The 25,349-nt window shown below is 36.9% G+C and overlaps 1 protein-coding gene across 7 annotated transcripts in view; it reads left to right on the top strand.

Moving 5' to 3' along the window:
• The window catches only part of ryr3 (ryanodine receptor 3), a 117,621-nt gene that overhangs the window by 3,780 nt on the left and 88,492 nt on the right, over positions 1-25,349 (top strand). For 4 of the 7 annotated variants that reach the window (XM_037537721.1, XM_037537722.1, XM_017682105.2 and 1 more), the window contains exons 2-7: positions 16,832-16,951; positions 19,028-19,132; positions 21,182-21,202; positions 23,620-23,694; positions 24,094-24,172; positions 24,615-24,727. In XM_037537721.1, coding sequence (XP_037393618.1) covers positions 16,832-16,951; positions 19,028-19,132; positions 21,182-21,202; positions 23,620-23,694; positions 24,094-24,172; positions 24,615-24,727 — 513 coding nt within the window. The remainder of the gene's footprint in view (positions 1-16,831; positions 16,952-19,027; positions 19,133-21,181; positions 21,203-23,619; positions 23,695-24,093; positions 24,173-24,614; positions 24,728-25,349) is intronic. The other 3 variants (XM_037537723.1, XM_017682123.2, XM_017682131.2) reach the window with 1 other exon arrangement.

Below are 25,349 nucleotides of genomic sequence, written 5' to 3' on the forward strand. Positions count from 1 at the left end.
GAAAATCTGCATCAGCAACTTCTAACATTGAACATTCTATGAAAAACTGAAAGCAAAAAGCTGTAAGAAAGGCGAAGTGTGGGCTAAACACTGAAAAATGTGTTACTACATTTTGTTGTTGATATTTCTGTGTAATTTTCTGTTAAATATGTTTTCTGCCTTTTTTCTGACACAGTATGTGCATATGTAGACAGTTAAAGATAATAGCTGTTTTGACTGGAAATAACTTAAATGAAGGGTTTTCTAAAACTTTTACACACTGTGTATTGTATTGCACCAGAAAGGTTAGAGAAGGAAAGACATTGTACTGCCTCTAAACTGAACCTTTGTTCAGTGCTTGTCTTTGTGGAGTGATTATAGTGACACCTTTAAACCCAGGTGCTCCCAGCAGTGCCAGTACAGTAGCAGTGGGCTTATTTGGAGTTTATGTTGTTCTGGAAGTCCTCTACGTTCCAAGAGAAGACTCCAGGGTTTAAATTTAGCCTCCTAAAAGCTGATGCTTCCACCACACATATGCACACAGTTATCTGGCACCAACCTATGTGATATTGCATCAGCTAACTCAACTAACCACTAACATTTTAACACCCTTTTTATTGGGTTTATATCATATTTAGAAATCATCTACTTGCTACCACAAAACTTGATAAGATAATCAAGTATAACTGTGTAATATAAAACACTCAAATATCCAAGCTGTTTCCTTTGACAAATACTATGTATTTATTTCCACTATTATTTATTATTTGGTATATCGGAGATTTGATTTCATAGGTCAGGAACATATGTGATTTTTTTACTTCTATAGTTTATGGAAGTGTCTGTAGAATTGTGTTATAGAAAGCACTTAGAAGGCATCACTTGTGTGTCATGTCCCCACCCCTAAAGTGGAAATGCTATATTGGGACCACTGTGTGTCTAAGTCTGCAAAGATCACTGCAATGCCACTATACCGTGATGGTAACACACTACGGTGCTGAGTGTGTCACCATCGTGACCCAATTTTTTCTTTGTCTTTTTGGGGAAAAAAAAGTTTAATCCGAGATGCATGTTGGATAGGATACGATAATGTGGGATTTGTCATCAGCCTGCCTAAATAAATCATTGTACACTTTGACTCTAATACATAATCAGAGTCAAAGCACCACTGCATGAGAGCAATGTAAAGTGAAGACTGATGCTGCGTTTTCATCAACCCCTTAAAATCCCAGTCTTATTACATACTAAGGCATATTATTCAGTAACTACAGGGACTTGAATGCGAACTGGTTGAGCTATTTTTAGGTTATATAAGTGTGAAATAAAACTTTGGGGCTGCTGATAGGCCTTGGCCATCTAAGTGGTTGAAGCAAATCAAACCGTTTCCCTCATTTGGCTGCATGGATGTATGTCTCTAAAACACAAGCAAATTTTGCAGTAGGCAATAAGTGTTTTTGGAGGTGTTGGCTAGTTCTTGGCCCCAAATGAAATGCAAGCGAGAACAAGAGTAATATTGTTTTTAAAAATGAAATACTTAAACTAATTACTGCCTACTGAATCTTCCTTATCTTTTGCTCGAGTCTTCTCAACATTGATTTCAACAGGTATCTTTACTATAGGCATGACAGAAATTGCTTAAAAAATGCCATATTGCAGCAGTGTGATTGGCTACTGCCTGACAAAATTCTCTTCTCATTTGTGTAAAGTGCCCCCTCAACAATACTTGCATATGGCAGCAGTTAGGCCTGTCAGTTATTACATGCCAAATTTAAGCTGACAACAAAAGGTTCTTAGCTTTCAGTGTTCACATCATAGCAAAAACGATGTGAACTGAGCGTGTTTTCATCAGTTGAGTTAAAAAATCAGAAATTGCATTTGTTAAGACACATCATGGGTCTAATGAAAACAAGTTCTAATTTCTGACTGGTGCTATAACACCTTTAGTGGGCAGCGGTGAGTAATATTTGTTTATTTGAGCTCAAGCTGAGCTGTGTCTATCATGTCTGATAGATACACATGATACACAATATGTGTCATGATATTTAGACATATAGAAACTATGCACTAATAAATTTTTAAAAATGGCATCAAAAACTGGTTGCAATGACTTTTACTCAACATTTCACACATTGCACTATATCCCATTAAACAAGACTAATGTTCTTAAAGATCTTAGTTTATTGAAACATGCACTTGGTCAGTGTTGTTTAAGGAGGGACAATATCGCTGCTGTCAGAATAAATCTAATCTCCATTTTTGTTGTTTTTCAGTTTTTTACATACTTTGAAACTGTCTGTGGCTCTTCACACTGTGTGTGAAGATAAATGGGCCAAAAGAAATGCCACAAAATTACTTTTGTGTTTGATTGTGTTGATTAGCATTAAAAATACATTATGCTCTTTCCTTCTGCTGTAAAATTCCTGTTTTGGAGATGTGAGGTTTTTTCAAACACCAGTGATATACATGATATGCTTAAAGAAGCACATTAGCCCCTGCATTTGTTATAATTTAAATGTGTGTTCCACCAAAGAATTACGATGAAATTACAAAGATCATATACACAGTTGCATTAAGAATATGGGTGTGACTGTTTCTATCATGTCTCAAGCCGTCTTAAATGTAATCTATTGGAATGTTTAGCCAGATATGCAGATGAAAACACAGAAACAGGCACATTTTAAATCCCATGTAACCTGTAAGAAGACCTTATGCAGTACCCAATTACTGACCCAAACTGCCCCAAGGCAGCTTTTGGTTAAATGCACTTAGCTACAGCAAGCAGCAATGAATCATGCAGTAAATTCCTTTTCAGCTGTGCCCTTTTTGCCTGCTCACTTAAGTGGATAAAATGCTGAATTATTTAAAATTCACATCAGAGTAAATTGTCCTCACATTAGATTTATAAACAACAGTTGTGCATTGTCCTTCAAAGTCTGAGCTTTTTTTTTCCCCCAGTCACTGACCATCAGATTAGGGGCTTTGTGATCATCTTCACTCAAAGGATTCTTTTATTTTTCTCTCATGCTGTTCTAATAGATGTAAATGATAATCCATCCACTGTTTTTCCATTAAACCCCAGCCTCACTGTAGCCCAAGGTGATCCTAAGTTTTATACTCAATCTAGCAGAGATATGTGCTCTAAGATAACTTTTGCTTCATTTTGGTGATGTGTCTGAAACTGTTTTGATGGCTCTTGCCAAGCATATCTACGATAAGTAACTGTGGCAGAGACAGGAAAAATGGCTAATTTATATTAGAGCTTTTTCACGCTTGTCGTTATGCAGTGTGCATTCTGCAGCCGTCCGCTCAGACAAGGTGCTGAGTGCAGATAGATGCTGTGGATATGACTTAGGAGAGGCATCCAGGTAAACTCCTGGGCTCAGGGCCAGTATTGAAACCCTGTAGTACGTGAGTAGACTGTGACCTTCTGACCTCTACCAACATCATATGCCCAGTTCAGTGCACCAAGCCCCTCACATTGGTTAAAGAGTGGCTGACATCATTGCCTTGGTGTGCTCCCTGGCACTGGATCAGTCCCAAAAGGATCAGAGCAGTCTGTTCTGAAGGACACAATGTCGTCTCGCATCCATCACCTTCACCATTGTGGATTCAAGTCTTGATCACTAAATAATTGACTTGACATGGCCATACATTATATGCCTAAAAGTATCCAGGCACCCCTTCTGTTTAGTGTGTTCAGCTACTTTAAGGTACAAATATTTTATACAGTCTACATAGAAAAGCAATGCCAATAGAACGTAGCAGCTGAAAATTAGCCTAAGGTCACCATGTCCAATGCCAAGCAACAGCTGGAGATGCCCAGAATTGGGCTGGGGAGCAGTGAAACTGTGTTCTCTGTGATGGAGCACTATCTAGTACCTTTGGAATGAGTTGGAATTTCATTTGTAATCCAGACCTAAAAATCCAATACTGGTACCTGATCACACTAATGCTCTTGTGGCTGAATACAGTTAGTGTGAAATCTAATGTAAAGCCTTCTAAGCAGAGCAGAGTCTCTTACTGCACCGAAGAAGGGATGAACTCAAGTGTATAAATACATTTGATTTCAGAAAGTGATTGGCAGATTTCTTTATATTTGTATATGTAGTGTATCTGGCTGCTTTCTGTCATATGAAAATTTTTCTATTTTTAACCCTGAGAACACTGGGTCTATAGTTCAGGTATGAATAAAAAGAATAATTATTCAGTCACGTCTGTGAAATATTTGGTGACTATTATGAAACCTTTTCAAGTTGGATTAGTTTTACCTGGAGAGGGGCTTTAATGTTACAGATGAGATTTGTTATTTTAATCCAGCATGAAGTAATATTTCTGGAGCGAGTTACTTTTTATAATTCATGAAACCCAGAGCTCATTCAATGTAGTAGTCCTGTTAGCATTAACCTCACAGTAATGTAATAACAAAACCCAGTAATAGGCAATGGCATCTCAGTTTTTTGTCTGACAGGAGATTAGGCTAACTGCAAAAATGGAGCTGGACTTGGCATGGTTCAAAAGTTTCAGGACAGGACTCCTATAATCTACAACATTTTTGCTGATGCCCTAATTAGGAGAAGAATGAAAATGAAATATCTTGGAGTACCACTCAGTGTATTTTTTTTCTTTTGGGCAGAATTTGTTATGTTGAATGAGCCCATTTTACCATCTTAATGCTATTATGTCTGGTATTAACTGGGAATTTTTGTTTGTTTGTTTGGTCATATTTAATTTGAATCTTAACACTGAAGTCACTCCTCTGGTAAAACTGATACCACCTGAATAAGGCTCAGAATGTTAAATAGTTTTGACAGTGAGGTACTGAAGTGTGGGCCCACAAATTGAAAAATACAATTTTTGTGTCTACTTGCCTAAGAAGCAGTGAACATGAAATGCTAATTATGCAACACAGTAAATGGTCAGAATGTTTTGACAGAATACAAAATACCTCAGATAGTAGACAGTGTACACCAACTAGAGACCTCATTAAGTACAACTTGTTTCTACTCTCATTGTCCATTTTGCCAGGTCCACTTACAATATAGGTGCACTTTGTAGTTAGGAACAGTAGCCCATCTGTTTCTCTGCATACTTTGTTAGGCCCCTTTTACCCTTTTTTTCAGTGGAAAGGGCTTCCATTGGACCACCACAGAGCAGGTCACTTAGTGTGACTGCTGGACTGAGAATAATCCACCAGCCAAAAGTGTCCTGTGAGCAACATCCTGTAACCACTGATGAAGGACTAGAGGATGACTGACAAACTGTGCAACAACAGATGAGCTACTGTATCTGATTTTTCATGTCAAGGTGGATTAAGAAGGTTGTTGTGTCTAATAGAGTGGACAGTAAGTGGACGCAGTGTTTAAAACTCTTTGCCTGATGTTTCCTGGCAGAAGCATGCTTGCCATTGCATCCTTGTTTAAAACATTACTGTTCCATGCATGCAAGACTGGCTCATCTGCTCCATACAAAGCAGGACTGATAAATCTGTATTTCAAACACACCCAGAGATACCTCTCTCCCTTCCAATCCTGTCTGTGCCTGCCAGTTTCATTTGTCAGTGTTGATGGAGGTCGCTCAGCCGTGCTTGCAAGCCATTTTCTTATTTCATGAGAAGGTTTTAAAGCAATATCCATGGAAAGTAAGCCTGGGAAAATCCAATTTGTAATACGTTTGAGCGTAAGATGTAATATTTGCTGGTGAACCTTTGCAGTCTAGCTTCTGGATAGCAGTGTCTTTGGTCTTAAAACGTCAAAGCATTGCTTTTGCTGTGTCATTTAGACCATGAAGACTTAAATCTCATTATTAGTATTGCTGCAGCACTGCTATAATAGCGTTGTTGTTTTCCCTCTTTGTTTCACTTCTTTTAGAAACATGCTCGCAGTCTAAGATGCAACCTTATGGATCCTCCAGGCACCATATTAGCAGTTAAGCAAACAGGTCGATATCAACTACAGGACAGAGAGGGGTCAGTTACTGTGGGAAATGCAGTGTATTCTGGATTTAATCCAGTGCTCAATGAAAATTGATTTATCTCTCTTACCATTACATTAGTAAAAAAATTGACTATTGCTTTGGAACACTGAAACAGTCCTAAATAATGAGCTATATTAAATAACTGTGATAGAAATAAACCTAAATAATAACAAGAACAAAATCAGTGATGTTTCAGAGCTTAGAGAATGACAGGCCTTTTGTTTCTCTATGTAAAACAAAGATCCATCCAGTGAGAAAAATGAAAATGTGGGTTAGTTAGAATGCTCATCTATTTCTCGCCTTGCTTTGAGTACTATCCTTGGCACACAGAACTGATCATTTGTTGGAATTTTAAAATCATTTACATATATTTACATTTAGAACTGGGTAATAGGATGATAGTTATTGTGATAAATTACTTAATACTTTCCAGCTGCCTGTTTATTTAAATGAGAGAACAATTAATCCTGTTCACTTGCATTTAGTAAGGCACAGAATGTGAATTATCAAATACAAATCATAATAATTGGATTCATAGTTTTTGTTAGTGTTGTTTAAACATAGCACCTACTTTGTTTCTTCCAACTTATCAGATATGAAAATCATGATATATCATCTATCATGAAAACGTATTATATTTATTATGTCAGATATTGAAAATGAGACATTACCATTACCATTTAATGGTAATCATTTAACTCATTTAAAACTTGATGGCAACAACACATCTAAAAAAAGTTGGGATGGGTAGCAAAGGGCTGGAAAAGTAATTGGTACTAATAAAAAACAGCTGGAAGAGCAATTTGCAACTATCTCACATGACTGGGTATGGTATAAAAAGAGCATTTTAGAGAGGCTCTAATTTTAGAGAGCATTTTAGAGAGTCTCTCAGATGCAAAGATGGGCAGAGGTTCACCAATGTTGTGGTACAATTTCAGAAAAATGTTCCTTAATATAAAATTGTGAAGACTGTTGATATTCCACCATCTTTAATACATAATTTCATCAAAAGATTCAGAGAATCTGGAGGAATCCCTGTACACAAGGGACAAGGCTGACAGTCAAAATTGGATGTTCATGATCTTTGGGCCGTCAGGCGTCACTGCATTAAAATCGGACATGATTCTGTACTGGAAATCACTGCATGGGTCAACACGACCCAGAATCGCCACTATCTTCTCTGGGCCACAGCTCATTTAGAATGGAGAAAAAGAAAATTTTGATCTGACTACAAAGCAGTTTTCTTTTTGGAAACCATCTACGCTGTGTCCTACTGACTTACGAAGAGAGGGTCTGTTCAGCTTGTTACGAGTGCACAGTTCAAAAGCCTGCATCTCTGATGGTATGGGGTTGCATTAGTGCCTATGGCGTGGGCAGCTTACACATCTGGAGATTTTAGAACAATATATGCTCTCATCCAGACACTTAACTTTTTCAGTGATGGCTTTGCATAATTCAGTAAGACAATGCAAAATCACATACTACATCCATCACAACAGGATGGCTTCACAGAAGAAGAGTCTGCATGCAGAACTGGCCTGCCTGCAGTCCAGACCTTTTACCAATAGAAAACAATAGAAAACGGCAAAAAAGATCCAGAACTGTTGAGCAGCTAGAATCCTACATCAGAAAAGAAAGGGACAACATTCCACTCGCAAAACACCAGCAATTGGTCTCCTCACTTCCTAGATGTATACAGACTTTTGTTAAAATAAGAGGAGAGGCTACTCAGTGGTAGACATGGCCCTGTCCCAACTTTTTTGAGATGCATTGCAGCCATCAAGTTCTTAATGATCAGCATCTGAATTTCTCAGGGCTGTTGTTGCATTTATTTTATGTGTAAACAAAATGATCTAACATATTTTTATGTAATTTAGCTCACAAACTACATTTTTGAACACTAAAACACTTGAACAGAAGTCTAGGAAGCCTCTAACATCAAGGAAGCCTCATAATCAAGTAAGCCTCATACATCTTTTTTACAGTGATAGAAAACAGTAGAACAAAGAAAGCAGCCTTTTTACAGGGTGATGCTTTTTACACTGGCCAGTATATATGTGTGTGCACCTTCTAGAAGGGCCACATACTTAACCACAACTTTTTAGAATGTATCACTGGTGTTCCTGCCTGGATGGGGAATTGAACACTGTAGGGTGGTGGTGCTATTCACTATAATCGATTTTAGTTCATTGAATTGAACAGAATTTAATGGAAATTCTTAACACTAGTAACCGTGTATGTGTCCATGCATCCATGCATGCTCTCGCTAAAAAGATTGCTAAAATTTTGTTTGCAATTCCAATATCAGACCACTCACAAACATTTAATTTCCCATTTATTGACAAATAATATATCACGTACCCTTAAATGCATAATTGCTTCACTTTTCCTGACTTAATATCAACTGCCGCTTAACTAAGATGTGAGCTGCGTGTAGTCAGTTTTCTCATTAAGCTGTTATAGAGGGGAGTGGATGCAGCCTGTCCAGAATTGTATAGTGGTCGGGAACAAATTTGAGTTATTTAGAGAACGGAAGATCAACAGAGGTTTGGAGCAATAGTCTGAAGCAGCTGTGGCTAACTCTGGTGTTAGAGATCCCCCTCAAATAATAGAGTCTAGTTACAACCCTAACTTAACACACCAGCTAAACAGGAGCCAGGTATGCCAGATTCAGGCTGAATCTAAACTCCCCAGATGGGAACATCAGCAGTAGGTTTGGAGATATTTTGCCTTGTTGAATACTACAGTACTACAACCATTACAGAGAATGCTCACATATTTTCATATTTAGCTAGTAGCAGTATTTTTACATCCTGAATATTATCATGTCACAAAAGTTGATGTATGGCATATCACAATGTGACAAAACAAGCTAAAAACCACTAATCTGGTAGTTGTAAACACCACTTATTACCTTGTTTGACATTTACGAGCAATGTGATTCTGAGATGTAGCGCATAAAAGAGATCTCGTGAGGCGTGCCCCAAACAAATTGCTGTTTTGGCAATTCTGCGTTTCTGTTGTAGCTTCTGTTATTCTGAGCATGTGCAGAGCACGCAGGTGAAAATAGCAGCGTTGGGCAGGATTTAGTATATTCACCTTTTCTCAAGTTCATGTGAGTGGCATTGCTGAGTGAGTTGTGAGCATTTATTTGGTACAGCAGCACATCAGGAGCTCTCGGGTTACGGCCTCTGGACACTTCAGGCCACACATTCGCACCTGTTCATGTCCTTAAAGACAAACGCTGAGATGGAAAGAAGGAAGAGGGGGGTGAACGAAGCTGGAGCCCCTTTAGTAGCACCTGCTTTTATAAAGCCGCAAGCATGTTGGTGGGCATTAGGGGTGGGAGAAAAAAAATTGATACAGCATAGTGTTGCGGTACTTTGAGTGAAAAATGGTATCAGTACAAGAAGGCTCAAGTTTTGATATATATATTTATTTATTATTTATGATGTTTTTTTATATTTATTAAGTCTGTTGGTAAAATAATTAATATTAATTAATAAACAGCTGTTGTTTTCATAGTCAGGTAGGCGATTGTGCATTTTTTTTTCTTTTTTTTTCAAAGCTTGTGTTTTTGTCAGTAGTGAGGGTTTCCATCCATGTATTTTTATGCACATTTTGGCATATGGAATAAAAATGGAATATACACGTTATACATGTATGTTTATGTATATAAGTTAGGTCTGATAGGTTTGATTACAAAAAGCATAAAACAAAGCATATAAAATAATTTACTGAGTAATAGCAAATATAATGAAGTCATATGATTGATATTGTTTGTGTTGATGTTTTGCTTTTGCCCCACTGTAGCTACAGAATTTAACAGAAGGCAGCAGATATCAGTGACTTGGCAAAGTAATTAAAATGTAATTTTATCTTATCAAAGAACAAAACATAACAGTGATTTTAGACAGTAAACTGACATAAGGTGCCTGTCACTGATTAATAGATATATCTTGAGCTGTAATACTTGTCAGTGGATTCTGTCTTTGTGCTCTTTCCAAGTAAAGCATAACTATAAAATTAAACAGCAATGAGTAGTTCCTCAATTTTGAAGATTTCTCTATACATTCACTGCATATTTCTTTGTTGTGTTTTTATAGACTTGACGAGTTTTACTCTCTTTAGATAGCTGATGGAAATTCTCTAATACACATTATTTTCTGGGACATTTTAGTTATTTGCTTGAATTTATTATTGATTTTTTTAAGTTTGGATGGTTGGATAGTGTAGTGGAAAACACCATTGCCCATTGATTTCCTGTCCAAGCAGGAGCAACACTGCTATACCAATAACAGTCACCATCCTCTACTGTTGTGAATTACTCTCGATAAGAGCAGCTCCTAGATGTATGGATATGTAGAAGGACATTTTTTGAATTTGCTTCATCTACCTCGTCTGTAATTATTTTGCTTCAGTGAAAAAATGTAGTGAGAGATTAATAGATTATAAAAAAGTAAAAAAAGTAACAATACTTTGCAATTTGTCATACTGCAGCAATTCTCACCCCTAGTGGGCATGTGTGAGGAGTTGGACTTGACTAGCAGCACAGTCAGAACTGGAGTGGCACTCAGTGTCTTCAGCCATGGATCTGAAATAAGGGAAGCGTATGACTGGAGTCTAGGGGTCAGGTTCCCACCCTTTGGGACGGGACCCCCACCCTACCCCAGCCACCTTACACACGCACCACCCTGCAGCCCTATAGATAGCCTGTGATGCTGCTCCTTAGCTGTCTAGCAGATGCCTCTACTGCTGTCCCCTGGATCACTTTGCCGCAGATTCACCAGATTCCTTGGCACAGGCTCAATTTAAGCAAGGAGAGGAGCTCTGAGCTCTCCTTTTAGATGAAGAACACTGTGGAGTCTTAAACAACTACACTTTTTTTCTCTTAAAAATTGCAGTGTTGTGGTCATGAATTTGCTGAGCGTGCTTTACTCCGTCTGAACACATGCATTCTATGCCTGTACATACACAGACATGTTGTGTATATATAGACAAAACAAGCCAACATCGGTTATGGAGCCTGAAGGTATGCCAGTTCTAGCAGCTGCTGTAGTGGTAGAGAGGAGGGGGTTTTCTCAGTTTTAAAGAGGTGACAAGCCCCTGACAACAGCAAGTTTAGCCTACTCTGGGGTTTATCAAATGCCAAAAACCGGTGTTGATTTTTATAATCCACCATTTAAGATAACAGTCTGAATAGGTACGTTATGATGCACATATTAATGTGCATATTTTTTAGATATAGGAAGGACAGGACAGTAAACTGGCATATAATCTCATACTGCTCTAAAAATATTTAAGATGTTGGAATAGTTTACACTGTTTTACAACATAAACTGTGTAAAACATAAATAAAAACAGAATACGATTATTTGCAAATACTTTTCAACCTATATTCAACTGAATACACTACAAAGACAAGATATTTAATGTTCAAACAGATAAACTTTATTGTTTTTTGCAAATATTCACTCATTTTGAATTTGATACCTGCAACATGTTCCAAAGAAGTTGGGACAGGGGCAACAAAAAACTAGGAAAGTTGAGGAATGCTCAAAAAACACCTGTTTGGAACATTCCACATATGAACAGGTTAATTGGAAACAGGTGAGTATCATGATTGGGTATAAAGGGAGCATCCCTGAAAGGCTCATTCGTTCACAAGCAAGGATGGGGCAAGGTTCACCACTTTGTGAACAACTGCGTGAGCAAATAGTCCAACAGTTTAAGAACAACATTTCTCAACAGAATTTAGGGATTTCATCATCTACAGTCCATAATATCATCAAAAGATTCAGAGAATCTGGAGAAATCTCTGCAAGTAAGCTTCAAGGCAGAAAACCAACATTGAATGCCCATGACCTTCGATGCCTCAGGCGGCACTGCATTAAAAACCGACATCATTCTGTAACGGATATTACCACATGGGCTCAGGAACACTTCAGAAAACCATTGTCAGTGAACGCAGTTCGTCCCTCCATCTACAAGTACAAGTTAAAACTCTGCCATGCAAAGTGAAAGGACTGTCTGGATTGTTATCAGCGCAAAGTTCAAAAGCCAGCATCTCTGATGGTATGGGGGTCTGTTAGTGCCCATGGCATGGGTAACTTGCACATCTGTGAAGGCACCATAAATCCTGAAAGGTACATACAGGTTTTGGAGCAACATATGCTACCATCAAAGCGATGTCTTTTTTAGGGACATCCCTGCTTATTTCAGCAAGACAATGCCAAGCCACATTCTGCATGTGTTACAACAGCATGGCTTTGTAGTAAAAGAGTGCGGGTACTAGACTGGCCTGCCTGCAGTCCAGACCTGTCTCCCATTGGAAATGTGTGCCGCATTATGAAGCGCAAAATACGACAATGGAGACCCCGGACTGTTGAGCAATTGAAGTTGTAAATTAAGCAAGAATTGGAAAGAATTCCACCTACAAAGCTTCAACAGTTAGTGTCATCAGTTCCCAAACGCTTATTAAGTGTTGTTAAAAGGAAAGGTGATGTAACACAGTGGTAAACATGCCCCTGTCCCAACTTCTTTGCAATGTGTTGCAGACATCAAATTCAAAATGAGTGAATATTTGCAAATCATCATATTCTGTTTTTATTTGTTTTACACAATGTCCCAACTTCATTGGAATTGGGGTTTTATATAGTAACAATCTATGATATTCCACAAAAACATCACCTTGGTGCACCTGAAACCATTTGCATTCATACCTTTTTATTCGCATCAGTCTTTAAAGTAGGACTGACTGGTTTAATCTAAGGGCAGTTTCCAATAACAGTGTTGTGACTGCGATTTAAATTGCAATTGTTTTTTTATAAATTAAGGTCCAAGCCATTTTTTTGGCCCAGCATAGCAGAATATCCACTTTTTCTGGCATGAGCCAGACTTACGGTTAGTTAGGATTGTGATGTTACAGCACATGGGTGTTTGATTGGTCTGACTGATCTACTGGTTATTCACAAGCTCTGTGATATCATGCTAAATCTCCTCACTTAAAACTCAACAACATTGTTGTTGTTGTTGTTGATCATTTTGAATTTCACTCTTTGAAATAGAAATTATTAATTGTACCTTCAGCCCACTCCAGTGCACTTGATTTTGATCAAAAAACATAAGTTGAAAGAAAGTTGGCATTTCTCTTTTACTGGTTTTCTCTGGAAATACTAGATTTCTGAAGTGCTTCCTGAGCTTCACATCTTCTAGAAATTCACAGTTTCATTCGAGTCACAATACTGGATTCACAATTTAGTATTCTCATGATATATTTTGAATAAAAATTATTTACAGCTTCCTAACATCATTCAAACTTTGCTGTTGGTGACAATTAATTAAGCTCTATGGTGTCTGTTTTGCATTGAAGCATCACAGTGCCATAATACATGGTTGCCCTATATGACATTAGTATGCTTTCTCTGAAGGGATCTTGATAGGTTTCTAAAGATGATTCTCTGTCCTCTACAGTAACAGTAACCTAATTGAATTTCCTTCTTCATTCATTGTACATTATTCATGTCAGGTAGTGAGAGAGCCTCTTTTGGTGCACACAGTCTTAATCAACTATCACAGCTCAGAAGATTGCAGACTGCTATGCTGCAGTAATCATGATAAGACTAACCAGGCATGAAATTGGTCAGAGAATGGACGCTGTCACAGGGACTGCTGGGCTTGGTGTGGGAAACGTTACACTACAGTTTAATATTGGCCCACTGAGATTGGTGTATTTGTATTGTCTTTGTCTATTTGCTGCCTATAGATACTACAAGTTACACATCATCTGATCATCGACTATACTGAAGAAAATAAAAGTAAATTTAGTCTCACCTGAAGGCATATACAAAAGTTTGGTCGCCCGGTCAAATTCTCTATTTTATTCATGTTCCAATTTAAAACAAGTTAACATATTCTCTACAGAGAAAACGGTTATGCACATTTTAATGCAATTACTGTTTATTTGCTGAACTTAATATATTGGAAAAGAATAAAACATAAAATGTGGCCTGTGCAAATGTAATGGCACATTTTATTTTACATTTTATTTTTTCCAGTATATTAAAATCTTTTAAGAATTTTCTTTTTTTCATGGTGTGAGCCTTACACATACAAGAAATAATGATGCTGTAATAACTGCCACCTTTATTAGAGAAATAAATATGGCATTTATTCCCATGAGACATTTCATGAACTATCTACCCATGAAAATACTTTGAAGTATTTATCTGTTCACTGTAGAGAATGTGTTAGCTAACTTTATTCACTTAAAAAATCAGCAAACTATGCTTTGTTTGAGGGTGTTCGGAACTATGCAGGCAGTTCTCAAAAGTAAAAAAAAAAAAGAAAGAATAAATGAATAAATACTTGCATTTGAACAGACTAGCTTTTTGAAAGTATATTGTCTGTAATTTTGAAAATGACACTGAGAAGTCTTTTGTCAAGTCTAATTTTGCAAAACAAGCTGCAAAATGAAGTTAGTATTAACTTCTGTAACGCGGAGCGATGAGGCGGATGCATGTGCTGAGATAAGCGAGTTTTATTTTGGGCAAATCCAGGGTCATGGTCGGAACAGTCCAGGTTCATATAGCCAACATGAAGATATCGTGGGACAGACATGACGAACAGAACCTCAAACAAGAATGAAACAGCATGTCAAACAATCAAACAGTACATCCAATGAACAAAGACCAACACAGACCAGGGCAAACACGGGGCTTATATACCAGAGGGGAGACGTGGGACAGGTTGAAAACAGGTGGAGACAATCAGGGGTGGAGTCATGAAACAAGGGGGCAGGACTGGAAACCAAACCAAAGAAGCACATGGACAGGACTGGGAAGTAAACACAACACCAGCACATGGACAGGACAGGGAGGGGCCAATTGTGACAACTCCTCAAGTCAGTATTAAGCTGTGCCATGTAACATGGCAAAGAAGGGGTGAACAACGTAATGATATTTATTGTTCTCATGAAAAATTGCTTCACTTTGTCACAACATGCTTTTCTGAGCATATCATGGGTATTGTTTGTACTTAAAGAAAACTGCAAATTTCATTACAAAGAGAGTATAGGTTTGATTAATTGGATTTAGTGTAGCACAGAGTGTAAAATGTTAAATTAAAATCATGATATTCATAGTTTTTGGTAGTATTTATTGTAAATACCATGGTAATGTCTTGAAGTATAATGATCCTATATTTCTGCCATATTGTAAGTGAGGTTTTGAATGGACTCTTCCTTTTAACATCAGTTGCAGAAGGGTCCCATGGCCAGACACATTTTGGTCCTTATTTCCTGTTCTCATATCATATTAATGTCCAAGATGCATGTAATTCAGGAGAAGAGGTTTGAGTGATGAACTTCCGTGACTGTGTTTGACGAATGGATATTGCTCTGATAGCGTGAGTCAGAGCCATGGCAAGCATCAGCTCAGATTAATGTGCTCTGTGAGCTGGCAGCAGAGAGCGAGGCCAGTCAGGAAAAAGCAAATGAGACACAAATCAATAAATCCTCGTGAGAAAGAGAGTGCCAGAGGAGCAGAGAGATGGAGCCATTGTATAGTCAGATCACACCAGTTCCTCCAGCCTGACTTCCAACTCCTGGGAAGTTTCAGAAGGCGTGTTTCAGTAATGTTGTACCAATATTATTAATAATTTACAGCATACCCCTCATGTCTGATGGGCTGCTGCAACCTGGGAAAGTGTGATATCCTGTTTTACCAGGAGTACATTTTATAAGATCAGGAGTACATTTCATGAGATTTATTCAGAATTTCTTCATTGCATGATTTTTCTGTTTTCACTGGTGATAACAAGAGCGTAGTGTAATTCAATATTCATTAATTCTCACTCATACCTCATTTAAACAGGAGGTGAAATTCTGTAGAAAATATGGATTCTAAACTGTCAGCGTCTAACTTTTGTGTGATATTTAATGAATAATTCACTTGTACATGACTATTTTGCAACCTCTTTTTATCCTTAGAAATTAAACAGACTATTTTTGTTACTGTGTGTTTAAGACCTATATATACAAATTATCTCTATTGTCTGTTTGGCTGTCCCGTATTGTACCCACTCCAAAGCATTCTGGGCTTAAATGTACTGTTTTTGTGACATCAAGTAAATCATCACATTTACATATGTGTTCAGTCTGCAACAGTTCAGCGCTGGCCATTCACACACTGGAAAATGCTGAACTGTTGCAGGCTGCATAGGTGAGTATATGTAAATGCAATGATTTACTTGACGTCACAAAAACAGCAAATTCAGAATCAGCTGTTTCTGTAGTTTAGCTTCTATCTATGGACTGGAAGGTGAACCCTACTTAACCATTTTAAAATTTTGAGAATGTTAACATACTATATAAATCTTTTTTGTTCTAAAACAATAAACATGATACGGACCCTTTAAATGTTATTATATGATTATATTTGAACAGTGTGGCAAAACAACAGTACTAAAATTTGACTTCTAAAGGTTTTATTTGCTTTTGTTAAATATTTTGTACGGTGAGATCATGCTGGTGCTTCTGTCCTGCCTTCCACCTCCTGGGAAGTTGCAGAAGGTGTGTTTCAGAAATGTTGGGCGAATGTTATTAACAATTTACTGCATACCCCTCATGTCTGATGGGCTGCAGCAACCTGAGAATGTGTGACTCCTGTTTTTCCAGGAGTACATTTCAATATTAATTAATATATAAATATAAATTAATTTATAGATATTGCAGAGAAAGGGCTTCCAGTATTCTTATAGAAGGATTAAGTAAAGGTTTTAAATTGCATTTTTAGCTTTTGAATTTTCAGATGGATTAAACTGGCCATTTTCTCTGGCTGTTCAGAGACCTCTTCTAACTCTGTGTGGCATTTGCTTTCAGGATGATGAAGTGGTGCTCCAGTGTGTTGCTACCATTCAGAAGGAGAACCGTAAGTTTTGCCTCTCTGCAGAAGGACTTGGAAATCGACTTTGCTACCTAGAACCCACTTCAGAAGCTAAGGTATGACTGCAGATCCAAAAGTTTCGATTTTTTGATCACTAGCAAATATAACATTTGCTAACTCTGTTATATACAAATATGGTATATATAAAATTGTCATAAAAGTGTAATAAATTTGGATTTTGTACTTGTAACAGGTTTAGTTAAAGTCCAAAGGGAAATTGATATCTTTGGTAGTTTCCTCCAGAAATACATCACATTAATGGGAAGAAATCCATGTAATGGAACCATGGCAACAGCAGAAGGCCTGAACCCTCTGAACTTTGTTTTCCTTGCATGTGGGAATGACAGAGCAGAAGATATGAGGGCATTTGCATTGCTATATATGACCACAGTGTGGTATAAAACAGATGCATGTAAAAAGATTTTTTTACTATCTGTTCAGATATCTGCCTCTATGCAGAATATTTTAAATGCTTCAGGTTTAGACAGTCTGAACTGCAAAAAAAGATAGCATGAGACTTGGCAGATTAAAGCAGTAGTGAGTATGTTGATCTTGTTGTATTTATTTGGTGTGCACATTATTAGTTAGATGGATTTTCTATGTGTCACCATACCTTTATGTTATCTTTTTCATTGGTTTTCATCTTGATATGTGTCAGTAAATTAAGCCTACAGGAGAAGACTGATTCAGTTACTGCATGTGACAGTTGAGGCTTTTCATGTTAGAGTGCTCCAGGCCATTTAATCTTTCTCTCTCCAGGGACATAACGATAAGAACAGTTACACACACACACACACACACACACACACACACACACACACACACACACACACACACACACACACACACACATATATATATATTATACTGTCAGTATAGGTTTAAGGCTAGCTAGTGAAATGAAAGGCTGATTGGCATAAGTGAAAATAAGCACTTCAACATGTTTTAATGCACAGTTACTGTTAATTTACTGAATTTAACATATAGGGAAAAAATAAAACACAAAATGTGCCCAGTGTAAAAGTTATGGCATGATTTTATTTTATTTTATTATTTTGCTATATGCACATAATGCAATAATTAAGCTGTAGATGATGTGGTACTGGAACTTTAAAAATAAAAAAAATCATTTTGTATGTATGTATGTAAGCAAAATGTCATTGAGCAGGGTGTTCAGTTTTTAGTGTAGCTTAAAAATGACTCTACTAACTTTGACAGTTTCCTAACGCTGTTTCATAATTCAAGCATCTAGTGACGTTATTTAGCATTGGCCATTGTATTGGTCATTAGAAAGGAATGGGCAGAGTTAAGAATATGCCTCTGGATGACCTGTGCATCTTGCAAATCCTCCTTTACTGTCGTTTCACTCAGGTTACTCAACAAACCAAAATTTTGCTTGAGCAATCTCATCTAGCCTTATTAGCACCCCTTCCTACTCATATTTCAGACAAAGACATTGAGAGGTGAGAGGTCAGCAGTGCCATTTCACAGTCAAGGTCACACTATTCCTGGAATTAGCCCAGGCCCAAATGACTTCAACTGGATGGTTTACTGATCTTAACAGTCAATGACTTAATCTCGCTGGATGGTGTTTTTTTTTAGAAGGAAGAATTCATAGGTAAGACCCCTAACAACTTATGAATAGAGTTGTTATGCAAGACAATGAAATTAGATGACTCTGTAGATGATTACAGAAATGTAATGTTTCTAATTACTTTGGGCAAAGAAAAAGTGGCTTATAGACACCTTGCCAAACATTACATGCCAGACCTCAGCACTTTCTCTTTGCTAATCTTTTGGACAAACCAACTAAAGAAGATGAAAGAATATAGTGGGATTTGACTGATAAAAGTGAAAAGTCAATAAAAGAATGATGAAATATGTTAGAATCTTTAATATAACATTAGAATCATACCTTTGATTTCATCTCAATAAGTAAAGAATTGAGAAGTCATGCCCTATTAAAACTAATTTAAATTTACTTTCATTCTGTAACTTAAATATTATGAGATTGTACCTCATGACAGTAGACTAAAGACTCTCTCTCTCTCTCTCTCTCTCTCTCTCTCTCTCTCTCTCTCTCTCTCTCTCTCTCTCTCTCTCTCTCTCTCTCTCTCTCTCTCTCTCTGCAGTATGTTCCTCCTGACCTGTGCATCTGTAACTTTGTGTTGGAGCAGTCGCTCTCAGTGCGGGCCCTGCAGGAGATGCTGGCTAACACAGGGCAAAATGGGGAAGGAGTAAGTAGCCATATGTCACCTGTGTCACTTCTACTGTCCAGTAGTCACCTCCTATTAGACATCCAGATTACTTCATTATATATAGCACTGTGCAAACGTCAGAGACCATCTTTTATTTATTTAATTTCCGTTTGAAATAACCATTAATTACAAGTTACAAATTTCCATTGTCAAAAAGCAGAAAACAAGTTTTGAACTGAAATTTACAGAAATGTCTCAACATTTCAGTGTATAAGATCTGTTTTACACAAACTCTCAATAACTAAACATAATATTACATTTTCAGTATTTATAGTGTCCACTCTTTGCTTTTATTACAGCTTCTGTGTTTTTCAAGGGACTTGCTTTTCAAAGAAATCTGCAGGGATATTTTTACATACCTCCAAAGTTCAGTCTTAGATCTGTCATGATCCAAGCAATCTTAAACACATTCAGTGAACAAGGTCTGGACTCTGGGGTGGTCAGTCTATTGTTCTGAGAACACCTGGAGCTTCTTTGTTTGATCTGCCAATTTTCTTCTTTTTGTCTATTTCCTTTTCTCAGTAACAGGTTCTTGAGAGCTACACATTTTATCAGAATCATAGCATTGAGTTGTCTTTTCATTGTTTTTTTTTTTCTAAGGATGCCTGTAAATATTTTCTGAAAATGATATGTGTATGTAGTACATTTTTACTGCTGATGATATAAATGAAGAGTGGCCTCTGACTCTTGCACAGTATTATATAATGGTTAAAACCATGTTCGAGTGCCTAAATAATGAGGTGCAATTTTTGTAACATCCAGTCTTCTAATTCTATTTATTGCAAAATTACTTGAAGTCATGTTTGTCTGTGCTGAAGAATTAGTACTGTATTTATGATCTGTTATTTCACGTTTGTTTCACGTTCAGTCAACAGCATTTATTACGGTTAGATAATTCATATAAAGTTAGTATCTGTTTCTTAAAAACATGCAACAGCTTGCTGGCAGGTTCATGACAGGTAGGGATTTTTTTGGGATTAGAACAGCTTGAAGTGTTGCAGTCTGGCAGCATTCTGCTCATGTGATTTACATCCTTTAGTTGTATTGAAAAGATTACAACAATATCCTTTCGGCTGTAGTACTACTCCCTTGTTTATGGCTCTGGGTAAGTAATTACTCTTCATGACATAGTCATTGTGTAGCACTGACCGCCAACAGGCCTCCACCAACACTCTTCATTTCTACTAACGTTCATGCTGACATTCATTAGGTTAGGAGGATTTTAGGAATTATATTTAAATCTCGTTACGGGTTAATAAGGCATAATTCTACCAAAGATTCTACCAAATAAGGCATAATTCTAATCAAGGCCCTAAGACATTGTAGGTTATTAAATGATTAACTATAATCGTATAGTTTATATGGTACCATACACCTCAACCTGGTCATCAACACAAACCCACTAACAACGCAAGCCGGGTACATACTATCATAAATAACAAACTGCTGGCTATGATGGTATAGTACCTCACCCTACTTTTTCCCATTAGTTCCTTTTTATCCAAATCAATTCCCATAACCTACCAGAATGGCTTGATGTGCAGTTTTGCTGACTTTACTGGTGCTTTTGCATCAACATTCATGAAATCATTTTCCCCGTATTTTTATCAAATACTTTCACCAGTTTCACCAGTTACCGACATCTGGTCCTATTTTTTCAAGATTCTACCAATATCAATATATGGCAGGAATTTTTTTTTTATGTTTCACTCAGCATTTTTGGTCTAGAGAAAGAGCCAGTAGACCTGATGACAAGCTTTCTACAGAATCAAGCTACTGGCAATAGTAAATTAGAGTAATCTGTTACTGAGGCTATTGATGAAACTCAAACAAAAATTTTTTTTTTACCTTTTACCATATGTTAATATTGGTATAATAATTGGTGACATAATGGACCTCATGTTTGTGACTGTTCAAGTAGTCTTTTGACTACCAGATCACTTACACTCTTATTATTGATAATCAAATTGGTAAATGTATTTTGCTTTTGTTAACTGTACATCTGTATTTTCTGTTCAACACGGCTAGAATCCTGATCATGAACGATGGGTATGTTATATTTACAGTTCATTCCCCACTTGAAGAATATGCATGAGTGCCAAAAGCGTATTAAAACCAAATCAAACTAACTTTCTTGTGTTTTAGTGATATCTCACCTTAAAAGTAAAACTACAATTAATTTTTAATATATAGGAATTAAACCTGCAAAGGCTTATTTAAACACTAACGTAACTAATCTGTGAAATGGAACTAATCTTTTCAGCTCTCAGATCACCACAACTTCACACTCTCTTTTCATGCCAGCAAAAACAAGCAAATTTCAGAGCGCTTTCTTACTGTTTGGGGCTGTTAATAAAGTGTAATTGATGTGTAATCAGGAGTAATTGAGCATCCAAAATGACATCTTTATTGTCTGTAGTAAAAGCTCAATGATGCTATGCGGTTTATACATAACTCTATGGGATCCTAATGTATGAACACAGTTTAGTAAGGATTAAGTTAAGTCATGATGATTATGTTGTGGCCAAGACTTAATAAGGAACATGTTATGTTTATTAAGTTGTAAACATGATTGTATAAGATGTGGGAATGAAATTATTAAGTTGTAGACAAGACTTATTAAGTCATTGTGATCATGTTGTGGCCAAGACTTATTAAGGAGTGGAAACGTGTTATTTTTATTAAGTTCTAAACATGATTTTATAAGATGTGGGAATGAGATTATTAAATTGTAGACAAGACTTATTAAGTCATGATGATTATGTTGTGGCCAAGACTTAATAAGGAGTGGTTATTTTTTAGAAACGTGTTATTTTTATTAAGTTGTAAACATGATTTTATAAGATGTGGGAACAAGATACTTAAGTCATGTTGTTTAAGTTGTGGCCAAGACTTGTAAGGGAGAGTAACAAGATAATTCATTTGCGACCTTAGTAACTTAGTAAGGCATGGGAATGAAATAATTAAGTAATTCCTGTATCTTACGAAGACATGGCCATGCATTTTACTAAGATGTGGCCACACAATATTTTTATTAAAAAGGAATGTCATCACCATGGCTCTATATGTTTCCTCTTCATCAAAGCATCGTGCCAAACTAAGGCTTCAGTGCTCTAGCTATTCCTAAAAATATTCTGAACTGAGAGTGTGAAGTTTATTTTCCATTCCACTTTGCTTCAGATCTGTGTAACTACTTGCTGTCTAATATTACTATTTATAACACCAAGAAATAGATAATCACATCACTAAACATTAAAAATTACTTTGAAAACCGTAATAACAAATAACAATAATAAGGGCAAACTATTGTAGCACATTTCTCAGATATGAAGACTTGTCCACTTATTGAGTTGCCATGTGTTGTCAGGCTATAAGATACATGTGATAAAATATGTATTTGACGTATTTGACTTTATCTGTGGTTTGAGGTCATGTATTCTCACAACTGAAATTTCAAGGGTACCACGGAAGAGGAAATGTTCTGGAATGTTGATTCCAGGGTGAACATGTCTTGAGACACAAATGTGCATATTTCATCTTTTTTTCTCTTACTTCTTTCTTTCATGTACCCTTTTTGATTGTATCTTTAATCTATTAACAGAAACAGTGAGTTTAGCTGTTTGAAATCCTTATAGCACCTTTTGGTTATATAATAGCATTTTCAACTTACATTTGCAAACATATCTCTCATAAAGTAGTAGGCAGTCAATTACTGTTTTTGTTTCGTCAATATAGCTTGTGAATGAAGAGGATATCTGAAATAAATCAATTTAAAATAATGAACAAGCCTTTAATATTATGATGTCAGCTTGACAAAAAGTTAAAGACGAAGGGATGAGAGGAAGGGCTATTTATTTACACGGTGTCTTTTCCTCCATTTGTTATTTGGTCCACCATGTTGTATAGTCTACAGGGACAAGAAACCCTCATTCATAACTAATGATTAATAGTGTCCTCTGAGCAACAGTTTTTGTTAGTGGGTGATTTTATGATGTTATTTTGATGTTGCCAGTTTTGCCTAATACAATGCATATATTGTAAATTTAAGCTTTTACAAAGAGAAACTTTTGTTTCCTTAATGCTTTCAGAGGTTTATAAGACGGGTAAGTATGTCTCTGTTTTTGACTTTGCATTTTTAGCAAACATTGTGGTATTTTTCATACATTTTCCCTGCTTTTATGAAGTTCTTTTGAAGTTGTTTTGCTGTTTCAAGGGGCACTTTTTTTCCCTCCACATTTCCTCATCTACGGTACAACAACGAAATTTTTTCTCGTTTAACAAATGAACGGGAAATCTTCCTCTAACATACACAACCGAGTAGCCCAGCATGTGCTTGGTTGTTTTTGAGAAAAACAACTACTCTGAAAAGTTGCTGTGAAACATAGTAACTTTTTGGTCCCCATCTCAAGATTTATACTACTGCTCGCTAAATTCCTCTCTCCCTGTCCTTCTCTCCTTTTCTACAGGCAGGGCAGGGGGGCGGACATCGGACACTGCTGTACGGTCATGCCATCCTACTGAGGCATTCCTTTAGTGGAATGGTGAGAATGTGCCACACTGATTAAAGTCACTGAGGAGGTGGATTAACTAGGCTCTTGCTGCTTACAGCTACTGCAGATTCAATCTCATTGTCAATGAGTGCTGCAATATAAATTATAGAGACAGACATGGCTATGTAGATGTTACTGGGTGGTATTAATGAATGGACCAACTTTGTAGTAGTAAAGTCCATTTATGTATTAAATGAAATAAATAAAACTGAGTATGATGTGTATGGTGTGTGACTGGGTATTTCAGCTAGACTTGCTGTCTATACAGCATGCTAACTGCCATGTGCAAGTATCGTTTATTTTATTAGCAGTTCTGTAATGTTTGAGCCTCTTAATTGCTATTTTCTGATGTTCTTTCCCAACTTTTTTTCTGAACTGTTTTCCTCACAGTATCTGGCCTGTCTAAAGACTTCAAGGTCTCAGACAGACAAGCTGTCGTTTGATGTCGGATTACAAGAGGATTCAACAGGTATGCCAGACTGAAATAGACAACTAAATGACTGAAGATTGTTCAATAGCTAAACCCCTTTTAGATTGCTTTGAAATCAAAGTCCAGCAGTTTTCTGGTCACTGTGCTTTGTGACATTTGAATCAAAGAACAGGAGCAACTTCATTCATCATCTCAGTGGGCTGCTTCCAGACCCTTCCAGACATCCACACTGAAACACAGAGGCCTTACTATTTTTATGTATTGTGGCCCCCAGAATAGCGGAAGATGATAATCAGATATGATTATTTGAGAAGGCCACGATTGGAGTCCCAGCGGAACTCAGCGGAAATGTCTTTCACAGCACCAGTGGCAAAGATTTTATTTATTCAGTTTGACTGATTTATTTGTAGTTCTGGAGATTAGTCAAAGTAACTGTATCTTTATTTTTTTGTTTTATTAACTTTCTGTTTACTGCTCATAGGGGAAGCTTGTTGGTGGACCATCCACCCAGCCTCAAAGCAAAGATCTGAAGGTGAAAAGGTTCGAATTGGTGATGATCTCATCTTGGTCAGTGTGTCTTCAGAGAGATACCTGGTGAGTATCATTTTCCACATATAGACTACAAACAACTTTTCAAACCTCTCTGCCAGACAATTATGTTTTAGAATGTAGATAATTTAAAAGAATATTCTCCCTGGACCAGATGTCAGTGCTGAGATGATAGAGAAAAATAAATAATAAAAATAATAAAATTTCCAAGTCACTTGGTATTTTAAGGATTTTAGTAATTTCTGTGTGGTTTCCATGGTTTTTATCAATCCCTGTCAGAAGCTGATCCCTATCTCTGAATTCCTGAAGGTCTAGTTCATCGATTGGTCAACCTCTTGACACAGTACAAAAAGATTTTCAAAATTAACACCCTCCATTTATTCAATCTCAAGTGAAAATAGCTATTAAGTAAGTATTTTTCAGGAGAGATTTCTTAGGTGATTACACCTAAAATAATCCACTTGTACCTCCACTTCTGACAAATACGCCAGACATGGTAGACAACTAAAACTGTTGCCATCAGATAAGCAGTACTTGACGCTTCCATCTCTCAGAGGAGAAAACCAGCCTCCACTCTTGTTGCAGATTTGAGGGAAAAAAACAACCCACAACTGTTTCTGTCCATTTTGTGTAGCTTTCAAAAAGCTGTTAATAAGGAAATAGACAG

The sequence above is a fragment of the Pygocentrus nattereri genome, chromosome 4 (genome assembly GCF_015220715.1).
Source record: "Pygocentrus nattereri isolate fPygNat1 chromosome 4, fPygNat1.pri, whole genome shotgun sequence".
In the NCBI taxonomy this organism is placed as follows: domain Eukaryota; kingdom Metazoa; phylum Chordata; class Actinopteri; order Characiformes; family Serrasalmidae; genus Pygocentrus; species Pygocentrus nattereri.